This window comes from Gastrolobium bilobum, unplaced genomic scaffold (genome assembly GCF_033153095.1).
Source record: "Gastrolobium bilobum isolate Gb01-03AN ecotype WA unplaced genomic scaffold, APGP_CSIRO_Gbil_v1 utg8041, whole genome shotgun sequence".
Classification (NCBI taxonomy): Eukaryota; Viridiplantae; Streptophyta; class Magnoliopsida; order Fabales; family Fabaceae; genus Gastrolobium; species Gastrolobium bilobum.
This window is the reverse complement of record NW_026897652.1, coordinates 276,336-288,509: the sequence shown is the minus strand read 5'-3', so window position 1 is coordinate 288,509 and position 12,174 is coordinate 276,336. Positions and strand designations below refer to the sequence as shown.

The 12,174-nt window shown below is 36.6% G+C and overlaps 1 protein-coding gene across 1 annotated transcript; it reads right to left on the bottom strand.

The window, feature by feature from the left end:
* Nucleotides 1-2,323: 2,323 nt before the first annotated feature.
* On the bottom strand, nt 2,324-3,041 carry LOC133309039 (glutelin type-A 2-like; the record flags this gene model as incomplete). The annotated part of the gene is made up of 2 exons (XM_061509778.1): nt 2,324-2,480; nt 2,629-3,041. Coding segments are annotated over 2 exons (570 nt in total), but the record flags the coding sequence as incomplete, so codon positions are not given.
* Between the last annotated feature and the right edge of the window lie 9,133 nt (nt 3,042-12,174).

Below are 12,174 nucleotides of genomic sequence, written 5' to 3'. Positions count from 1 at the left end.
AAATGGATGAAATGAAAACAATTAAAAAAACAAACAAAAAGGAAATAAACAAAACATGTACCAACTAATTCATCAATGCAGGAATCATATGAGAACCGTGGTCCTCACATCACGACAGCAAAACATCCTTGGATCACACAAAACAGCCACTGATGAAATTTCCATAATGGAAAAAGCAACAAGCAGAGACAACAAGGAAGAAATACCACGCTAATGCATCCAATCTCAAAGGAGAGAAAAGCATCAACACAAGAAAGAAACAGTTGAAATCAAGATCGAAAGAGACTTATCGGGTTTTTGATTAGGACCAGAGATGTAAACGACGAGCCTAGGAAGAAGAGACAATAAGCAGAGATGAGGCGAGAGGCGACGACCGACAACGAAGAAGAGAAGGAGTGGCTAGCAGCGTCTAGCGTGAACGAGATAGGATAGGGTTCTAAACTTTTTAATTTTTATTAAATATTTTTACTCTTTCTTTAAATTTTAATTTTATTTCTTTTTTACAAAAAATGCTAAATAGTGTCCACATCGTTGACCGCGTGTCAAATTCAGTAAAAATCATGTGTCCCCCTAGCCAACGTGTCCCAAAAAATTAACTGCGTGTCGGAACGTATCGGTATCCGACACGTGTCTAACACACATTTTCCCCCAAAAAAAACCGTGTCCGTGCTTCAGAGCTCTCCATAACATGGATTGGTCCTTGGATGTGATATTATTGCTTTGCTTAATATTTATATATTTTAAAAAGTTTTTATCATTTGAATTATTCTTTGTTTATTTCTATTGAAATAGGATTAATAGACCTTATATTAAAAGGCTAAGATTATTATTCCTAGTTACTACTATTATTAAATATGAAATTACGACTGTTCCCAATAGTATTACTGAAAAACTGTAATTTTTTAATGATATATAGATGCATATAAGTTTTAGGATCTATGGACGGGTTGGATATCTATGCTTAAGGCATGATTAATGTATTGGATTGTTTGAATATTTTTTGGCTTATCTTCAATGGAATAAATGCTTTGTTTTTTTCTCATCCACTTTGGAGCGCGCGTGGCTAATCTCGTATGAATAAGATGTAGGATTTATTACATTAAATTGATATTATCTTTCCAAACTGCTGTATTTGAGAAATTCTTTTGAAAAATTACTCCAGTTTGGTCAAAAAGCCCAACAGGTTACCAAATGTTTAGACCCAAATGGGCTTGATTTGGTTGCACCAGGATGGACCTTTCTCAAACAATGATGAGCCAAAAACATATTGTAAAAGAAAGGTTAAGATATGGAAACCCACGCATAAAAAATAAAGGGTTAAGTGGATTTCTTTTAAAAAGAAATAAGCTATGTTTTTTTAGTGATTTATACAAAGTTTGATAGGTAATATTTTGTGTAAATTTGAATAGTTATTTTTTTTTATACTTTATATGTCAGCGATGTGATTGGAAAGTAAAAATAAATAAATAATAATAACTTTTCAGATTTACACAGAATACTTTTTTTTTCCAAAAATAAACAGAATTATCAATTAATGCAAAATCAGCAAAGTTTAGAGAGGCAATTGCCTACCCTAAACCCCTTTTTTCCACTATTGCTCTAAAAATATATATATATACCTTGGTCATTGACACACCAATTAGACGGAGAATTTGCCGATTAGTAACTTTGCTGTCACTGTATTGGTGGCTAATAAAGTTGGAGGGTTGTGGGGGGGGGGGGGGGGGGGGACAAAGTTATAAACCGATTGAATTGAACTTATAAACTGAACCAAACCATAAAAAATCGAATCTTTTGAAACCGGTTCTTTTCAAAATTTGTTTTATATGCTAAACACATATCAAACTACTTATATACAGGACGATGCACCAAAACTAACAAAATCACAAACACTGGGAAATTCAAATAGAGGGAGTGAAGCAGAGTAGCAAATCCAATTAGAGGGAAATTCCATTGAAATATGCAACCAGTGTAATAAAATTAGAGAAATACATATGTCATGTGGTAGAAAAATGTTTAGGTTATGTTATAAATATAATCAATGTGGACCTCATCACTTTTAAAATAAAAAGAAAATGATGAGGTCCACATTAATTGTGTCTATAGTATGAGCTAAGTATTTTCCTACAACATAACATATGTATTCCTCTTAAAATTATTATATATGTAGTTCAGCAACCAATTAGGAAATTAAGGTGCCGTGGCCAATTAATGACCAAAAACAAATATGCATATTATTACATTAAATATTGTTTATTACGTTGAGCAAACTTTGTGCTTCCATTATTGTTTAAAACACACACACGTACATAAACAACTCAAACTAATTAGTAGTACGGGAGATGAGATTTGTGGTCTCCTTGACCTTGGATATGAAAAGCTTTTGAAATTCAGAATCCACATTAAGAGCCACTTCTTGCACTGAAGGTGATATGGCACTCCAAACGGATTCATTGCCCGCCAACTCTTCAAGCAAAGGCCTGCAAAGAAAGAAATATATATCCGATTATTTTTATTATAACTTTCTCGTATCATTCTTTTAATTAATATAAACATTCATTTTTTAAATGTTATTACAAGTCATATATATATATATATATTATTTGTTGGAATCTTGAGGGCATTTACCTTGTAGTTGTTAGGATAGAATAGCTCTCCATTCCTTCTTCACCTGCAATTTCAGCAACTACAAAGAACTGTGGCACAACAAGTAAATGACCAGCCTTAACTTGAGTGTCCAATACAGATTTTCCATTCAGGCCCACAATTTCAATCTTGCCACCTCCTCTAGCAATGTAAATTAACTGAACCGCAGGGCTGGCTGAGTATGAGGGTGCCTTAATAGCATGAGGTTGAAGTTTTACCTTGATTACACTTAATCCAACATTCCCAATAAAAGCAAAATTTGCCTCCGTTAATGTTGTGACTAATCCACCATTTTCAACCTTATTGTCAGGACGTGCAACATCTATATTATAGACCAGCTTTTCAGTGAGGTTCATATGAGGTTTAGGCATGATGGGTTGATCTTTTTCAAGTTGGTATCAGAGCTCTCGATCTGAGGGCTTTGCTTCCGCACATATTATCTTCTTTTTTAACAAAACCCTAATTTCTTTGCCTCTTGCCGCCATTAGCCGCCACCGGAAAATTTTTCCGGGGACCTTTTGGACCAAGGGGACCATTGTTGACCTTATTTTTCCTCCGATCTATCATTCTACGCAGTGTTCCTCCGCCACAAACGACCGAAACACCTCCGATCGCCTCCAATCAGATCTGTCTTCACTGTTTGGACCACTTTCCGGCGACTTTTCAACCGCGACCACCCACAGACAGGTGTGCGCTCACCGGACGACCACACCAGAAAATCTCAGCCGGCGAAGCCCATCCACGCGCCGCCCCTTTCCCGGCGAGTGAATCCCACACGCAGCTCCTTTCTCCGGCGCGTGGAGGCGCGTGCGGCCGTGTTTTTGGACCGGACCACCACCATTCTTCTCGTCTTCTTGTCTTCTGTCTGGATCTGTAATTATTTTTCTGATTAGAGGTCATTTGATATTCTGTTTGGTTGATTTTATCGCTGGTTGTTAACTTTTTTTGTTAAAGAATGGCTGAGCATGATAGTTCTTCGAACTTATCTGGTAAGAGCACACGTTCTATATCTCTTCTTGCTTCTTGCACTGATTTTAAAACCTCATGGATTTTGGATTCTGGTGCAACTGACCATATGGCTTGTCGTACTGAGTTATTTTGTTCTTATCATCCTACTGTTGGTAGTCATACTATATCCGTAGCTGATGGATCCCATAAATCAGTTATTGGTTCTGGTAACATTCAAATTCAACCTTCCTTGTTTCTTAAAAATGTTCTTTATGTTCCTCAGCTCTCTACTAATCTTATCTCCACTCAAAAACTTACAACTGATTTGAATTGTTCTATCACATTTTTTCCTTCTCATTGTCTTATTCAGGATCTTACCACGAAGAAGACAATTGGAGTTGCTAATGAACAGGATGGGTTGTATCATCTCCTTCCAGACCATGCTAGCAAAAATCAGTTATTAATGACATGTCATCCTTCTACTGCAGAGTCTATGATTTGGCTCCATCACAAGCGTCTCGGGCATCCACCATTTAGTCTTTTGAAGTCTATGTTCCCCTCTCTGTTTCTCAATAAGTCGGTTGAGACCTTTCATTGTGATGTTTGTGAATTTGCAAAACACCATCGAGTGTCATTTCCTTCTAGCACTATTAAAAGCAGAGAACCTTTTTCTCTTATCCATTCTGATGTTTGGGGCCCTTCTAAAGTGCACAGTGTTTCAGGTGCTAGGTGGTTTGTTTCTTTTATTGACGATTGTACTCGGATAACATGGATATACTTGATGAAAGACAAGTCTGAAGTACCAGAGATATTTATTCGGTTTCATCACATGGTTGAGACTCAGTTTGGTAAGGGTATTAAAAGACTCAGATCTGATAATGGTACTGAGTACGTCAATCAACGCCTGTCACAATTCATTTCAGACAGAGGTATGATTCATGAGCTCACATGTGTTGATACCCCTCAACAAAACGGGGTTGCTGAAAGGAAAAATCGTCACCTTCTTGAAGTTGCTAGAGCACTACTTTTTCAGACATCTTTTCCTAGTTCTTATTGGGGAGAAGCAGTATTAGCTGCAACTTTTTTGATCAACTGTTTACCTTCACGGGTCCTAAACAATATCAGTCCTATTCATTCCATGACTTCCTTCTTTCCTTTTGTTCCCATATTGCAGAGCCTTCCACCAAGAGTGTTTGGATGTGTTGCCTTTGTCCATGTTCATAAACAACATCGGAGTAAATTGGATCCTAGGGCTCTTAAGTGTGTCTTCCTTGGTTATAACCCTTATAAAAAAGGGTACAAGTGTTATCATCCACCAAGTCGGAAATTTTTTGTTTCTATGGATGTCACCTTTCAAGAATCTGAATCTTATTTCCTGGGTCCTCATCGTCAGGGGGAGAATAGTTCTTCAGAAGACTCGTCCCCTTCCTTCTTTGAGTCTGGGTCAATCTTCTCTCTTCCTAGTGTGTCTGCTCCTGGTGTGTCAGAACCTTCAAATACACCTGAGATACAACCCATACTGTCTCACCAGCAACCTCAATCGTCTGAACCACTGGTAAGTCCTGAATCTCCTATTTCTTCTGAATCTCCTGTTTCTGATTCTAATATTATTTCCTCTCATGATTTGTCTATTTCTTCTGATATCTCTAATGACTTACCCATTGCTTCTACTTCTGATGACTTACTTATTGCTCTTAGAAAAGGAAAAAGATCTTGTCACAAGAAAACTTGTTCCTCCTGTCCCTCTTGTACTCAATACCCTATCTCCCACTTTGTTTCCTCTGCTAATCTTTCTGTGCAGCATAAAAGCTTTGTTTCAGCACTAGATTCTATTGCAATCCCAAAATCAGTACATGAAGCCTTGAAAGATAGGAATTGGGCTCAAGCCATGCAAGAGGAGATGAATGCTTTGGAGAAAAATAAAACATGGGAGGTTATTGATAGACCCAACGGAAAGAAAGCAGTAGGGTGCAGATGGGTTTATACCCTGAAATATAATTCTGATGGCACTCTTGAGAGATATAAGGCTCGATTAGTGGCCAAAGGTTACACTCAAACTTATGGCATTGATTATGAAGAAACCTTTGCTCCAGTTGCAAAGATGAATACAGTGAGAATCTTGTTATCCCTTGCTGCCCATTACAATTGGGATATAAATCAATTTGATGTGAAAAATGCTTTCCTCAATGGTGAGTTAGAAGAAGAAGTCTACATGGAAATCCCGCCTGGTTTTGATTCTGCGAAGGGGGAAAATAAAGTTTGTAGATTAAAAAAGGCCTTGTATGGATTGAAGCAGTCACCTCGTGCTTGGTTTGGAAGATTTACTAAGGTTATGATGACCTTAGGATACAGACAGAGCTAAGGAGATCACACTCTTTTCTTCAAGCACTCCCAAAATGGGAAGCTTACTGTGCTCCTTGTATATGTTGATGATATTATTATCACATGTGATGATTTTGTGGAGAGACAGATTCTGCAAACACGGCTTGCCTCTGAGTTTGAAATCAAAGACCTTGGGAAATTGAGATATTTCCTAGGGATAGAAGTAGCTCATTCAAGCAAAGGAATTTTTATCAGCCAGAGGAAATATGTTCTTGATCTTCTCAAAGAAGCAGGAAAGCTCGGGTGTAAACCCTCTAATACTCCTATTGAGCAGAATCACAAGATGGGCTATGAAGAAGAGAGTCCTCCAGTTGATAAAGGACAATATCAACGGCTAGTTGGGAAATTGATATATCTGGCCCATACTAGACCAGACCTAGCTTATGCTGTTAGTGTTGTCAGTCAGTTTATGCACGATCCAAAAGAAAAACACATGCAGGCAGTAGAGAGAATTCTTCAGTATCTTAAAGGTACTCCTGGTAAAGGATTGTTATTCCGACGTGATGGCAATCTATCTTTAGAAGTCTACACAGATGCTGATTATGCTGGATCCGTGACTGACCGTTGTTCTACCACTGGTTATTGCATGTTTCTTTGCGGTAACTTGGTGACATGGAGAAGTAAGAAACAAGATGTGGTTGCCAGATCAAGTGCAGAAGCTGAATTTCGAGCTATGGCTCAAGGCATTTGTGAGTTACTGTGGCTGAAAATTGTTCTTGATGATCTCAAAATAAAATGTGAGGGACCTATGAAGCTGTTATGTGATAATAAGTCCGCTATTTGTATAGCTCATAATCCAGTTCAACATGATCGGACTAAACATATTGAGGTTGACCGCCATTTCATCAAAGAGAAACTTGATAGCGGGTTGATTACCACTCCATACATTCCCACTGGGCGTCAATTGGCTGATCTATTAACAAAGGGGCTTCCTTCAGACAGATTTCAAGAACTTACTAGCAAGCTGGGAATGATAAATATTTATTCCTCAGCTTGAGGGGGAGTGTTGTAAATAATATTGATTTAGTTATTATTTAGTTTTTATTTAGTCATTTATTGTTGTATTGGGCCAAGCCCTTTGTTGTATTGGGCCAAGCCCATTAGGTTAAAAGTAGGTCAAATATTCTCTATAAATAGAGAACCCTTTGTACAGATTATTTACAATTCTATAATATATTAGAATACCCTTTTCAAGTATACATTTTTTAATTTTCAACTACTCCCTTATTTAATCCCTTTAATCATATCTTCCGTATCTTTATTATATTTTTGATATTATTATTTTAAACACAAGCCTCTACACAAAATAATATAAGATAAGAACATACACGGTCAAAATTGGGTGTTTACACCTTAGCCGTGTTCAACTCCCTCTGCAATACTTATCCATGCCTCCTACAAGAATCAATTAGAAAGCTTCGCGTCTCATCATTTGCAAACAACTTGCAAAGATAAGCCCAAGCTAATCATTTCCGTGTTGGGAATTTGGTTCCCTCAGATCGGCTCAGGGGCTTTTTGTGCGGAAATCAATCAACAAGATCCTGATCTCGGATCTCGGCAATACCTCTGCCTGAACTTTACCAGGTCGGGCAGCGCAGCGAAAAAATAAAAAACGTAAACAGTAGAGAGAAGAGAAGGAGAGAGAGAACACAAGCAGTTTTTACGTGGGAAAACCTTCTCCAATGAAGAAGTAATAAAAACCCAAGGGACCTAGTCCAGATCAAAAATCCACTATGAAAATAATGGTTACAAATATCAAGATTCACCAATGTGGTGGTTAACTCAACCTCTCCAATAATGGTGATAATCAAACCTCCCTAGAGATGTTTCACTCAAACTCTCTCTAGAGATCTCTCAAATACAAAGCATAAAGCTTTGCTCAAACAATTTTCTCTCAAATTTCTAATCTCTCGTTCTCTCAATCTGACCTAGCATCCACCCTCAACTAATGAATATATAGAGGAGGTGGAATTTAGGGTATAAGGTTTAGGATTTTTGGGAAACCCCTCAATGGGCTTGGGCTTAGCATTGAAGGAGGAAGCCCAACAAATCTCCCCCTCCGACTTCAATGCGTCGGCTTCAGCATCAACCCGACTCCTTCACAGCAGTCTTTAAATTTTCTTGCTGGAACCGGCTTTGTCATCATGTCGGACCAATTTTGGTTAGTGTGCACCTTGACGAGTTCGAGCTCTCCACCTTCCACCACATCTCGAATCCAGCGATACCTCACATCAATGTGCTTAGTGCGGGAGTGATAGATCGAATTCTTCGCAAGATGGATTGCGCTTTGATTGTCACAACCCAGCTCGTACTTGTCTTGATCATGGCCGAGTTCCATGAGGAACTTCTTCATCCACAACATCTCTTTGCTTGCCTTAGTAGCGGCAATGTACTCAGCTTCAGTTGTCGATAGTGCAACACATTTCTGAAGTCTTGATTGCCAAGAGACAGCTCCTTCGTCTCATCATGTATCCAGTCGTCGACTTTCTCGAGTCGGAATCTCCCCCTAAATCAGAATCTAAGTATCCTTGCAACTCGGCTTTTCCTTCTCCAAATCGGAGGCATAAGTTGGTCGTACCTCGGAGGTACTTGAAGATCCACTTCACTGCTTCCCAGTGCTCTTTGCCGGGGTTTGACAGATATCATCTTACCATTCCAACAGCATACGCCAAGTCGGGTCTAGTGCAAACTATTGCATACATCAAGCTTCCAACGGCGGATTGGTACGGGACCTTCATCATCTCATCTTTGTCTTCATCAGATCTCGGATATTGCTTCTGGTTCAGCTTTATGTGTCCGGCTAGGGGGTGCTCACTGTTTTAGTTTTTTCCATGTTGAATCTCTTCATAATCTTCTCAATATATTTCTCTTGACTCAGCCACAGTAGCTTCTTTTGTCTATCTCGGATGACCTTGATTCCGAGAATCTGCTTTGCAGGGCCGAGGTCCTTCATTGCGAAGGACGAGCTCAACGCCTTTTTCAGGGCGGCTATCCTCGATTTGTCTTTCCCTACAATAAGCATGTCGTCAACATATAACAACATTATCAGAAAATCTCCGGCCTCATACCTCTTCACAAATACGTAGTAGTCGGCTTTTGTCTTCTCAAACTTATGATCAGTCATGAATGATTCAAACTTCTTGTACCACTGCCGAGGTGCTTGCTTCAAGCCATAGAGGCTCTTCTTCAACCGACATACCAAGTCTTCTTGGTCTGGAGCTCGGAATCCTTCAGGTTGCTCCATTAAAATTTCTTCTTCTAAATCACCGTGAAGAAATGCTGTCTCCACGTCCATTTGTTCTATCTCGAGGTCCATTGAAGCTGCCATAGCTAACACGGTTCGGACCGAGGTCCGATGGTTAATCCAACCATTGAATACCTTTATTAATATACATTATTAATGGATATTATGGATGAGCTATGATAAGTAATAAAAGACTTTGAAATTTTGAATGATGGCTACAATGAAGATGGGAGTTGAAATTTTGAAAAGATGGCTTCGTGAATAATGTTTATGGGAAACTAAAGTTGGCAAATTTTATATTTTTTCTTTGTCTACCCTTCATATTGAAAAGGTTAGTGTCATTAAATTACTCAACAAACTATGGGAGTAGAAGGAAATTAGAAGTAATTAGTAAACATTTATGGACAATTTAAGAATATTTTTAAAATTATAAATAAAATATGCTTAATTAATTCAAGTTAAAAATAAAATTATTTAAAATTATAAAGATACGTACATAATCAATTAAAAAATAATTTTGAAATTTAGAAGAAAAAAAGTTAAAAATTGCATGTGTTATTTTTTAAAGCAAGATTGCACTCAAATATTTAATCACTCTTAAAAGAATAAACTTTAATTTAGTATATATGATAAATTTCGGAAACAAAATTAGTTAACAAGTGGATAAAAATAGGAAAAAACTTAACAAAAAAAAATAATGTGCCTTTCACTCTCCATAACATGGATCGGTCCTTGGATGTGAATGTGATATTATTGATTTGCTTACTATTTATACATATTTAAAAGTTTTTATCAATTTAATTATTCTTTTTATATTTCTATTGAAATAGGATTAATAGACCTTATATTAAAAGGCTAAGATTATTATTACTAGTTACTACTATTATTAAATATAAAATTCGACTGTTCCCAATAGTATTACTGAAAAACTGTAATTTTTTAATGATATATATAAGATGCATATAAGTTTCAGGATCTATGGATGGGTTGGATATCCATGCTTAAGGCATGATTAATGTATTGGATTGTCTGAATATTTTTTGGCTTATCTTCAATGGAATAAATGCTTTGTTTTTTACTCATCCACTTTGGAGTGTGCGAGGCTAATCTCGTATGAATAATATGTAGGATTTATTACATTAAATTGATATTATCTTTCCAAACTAATTCTTTTGAAAATATTACTCCAGTTTGGTCAAAAAGCCCAACAGGTTACCAAATGTTTAGACCCGAATGGGCTTGGTAATTGGTTGCACCAGGTTGGACCTCTCTCAAACAATGATGAGCCAAAAAAATATTGTAAAAGAAAGGTTAAGATATGGAAACCCACGCATAAAAAATAAATGGCTTTATCAATTAATTCAAAATCAGCAAAGTTTAGAGAGGCAATTGCCTTGCCTACCCTAAACCCCTTTGTTCCGCTATGCTGTAAAAAATATATATACACCTTGGTGATTAATTAGTAACTTCGCTGTGACCGTTGCCGATTAATTAGTAACTTTGCTGTGACCGTATTAGGGGCTAATAAAGTTGTGACCGTGTGTGTGTGTTAATTAGTAACTTTGCTGTGACCGTATTAGGGGCTGATAAAGTGTGTGTTAGCTTATAAACTAAACCACAAACTTATATTGCATCGATACCAATACAGATACTATACGATTCGACAATCCGAAATGTTATTTTTAAAAAATGTTAAATTTTGACATAGTAGGATACGTCTTGATATTAAAAAATATTTTTAAATTTATGTAATATATATTATATTTAATATTTAATAATTTAACAAAAAAATATTATTAAAACCATCCGGTCATTGACCCGGTCAAAGTGCCGGGTCATTGGGTCATTCTTTGCAACCAGTGGGTCATTGGTTGAACCGCATGACCCGACGATTATATATAAATCTATAAACATACTCAAATAGCTGAAAAAAATAATATAAATTCTAAATATTTTAATATAAAAAATAATAAATTATACATTATTGTCCAATAAAAGATCAAACAAACATTTAATGCTTGTGATATTAGTGTTTCAGGTTCAGTAAACGATATCTCTAACTATAAATCAAATCAAATTTATCTGCATAGTACATAATTGAGATAATATTAGTATTGTAGGTACATAACTTATGTAAGTCAATAAGTAATAGATCATTCAAATATGTCAATTATGCTTTTTTTGAAATTTAAAAAAAAAAACTCAGGCGGAGTCATTGGTTAACCGACCGGGTCACCAGTTTTCATCAAAACCTGTCGGATCACACCGAGTCTGGTACTTGGCCAATCCAATGTGATAACCGGACTGGTCAAATAACCGGTTCACCGGGTTCCGGGTCGACCCAGTCGGTCCGGTTTGATTTTTACAACATTACAAAAAAGTGAAGCTAAATTAATAATACCTATCAATTTTGCAAAGAAACATAAGATATTGCAAATATTTATATTAAACTCAATAAAATGATAATTATAATCTACGAATCTAATATTGGAACTAAAAACGCAATACAACGCATCCTTTGAACCTTTTGAGTTTCTGCAACGCGTGTTTGAATGTCGAAGAGTGTCGGAAAGTGTCAGATACGACACGTCACGTTTTTTGAAGTATCGATGCATCATAGAACTAAACCATAAAAAAATCAAATCTTTTGAAACCGGTTCTTTCCAAATTTTGTTTTATATGCTAAACACAGATCAAACTACTACTTGATGCACCAAAACTAACAAAACCAAATCAATTTTCACAAACCCTTGGGAAATTCAAATAGAGGGAGTGAAGCATATATAGTAGCAAATCCAAATAGAGGGAAATCCCATTGAAATATGCAACCAGCGTATTAAAATTATTACATATGTAGTTCAGCAACCAATTAGGAAATTAAGGTGCCGTGGCCAATTAATGACCAAAAACAAATATGCATATTATTACATTAAATATTGTTTATTTCGTTGAGC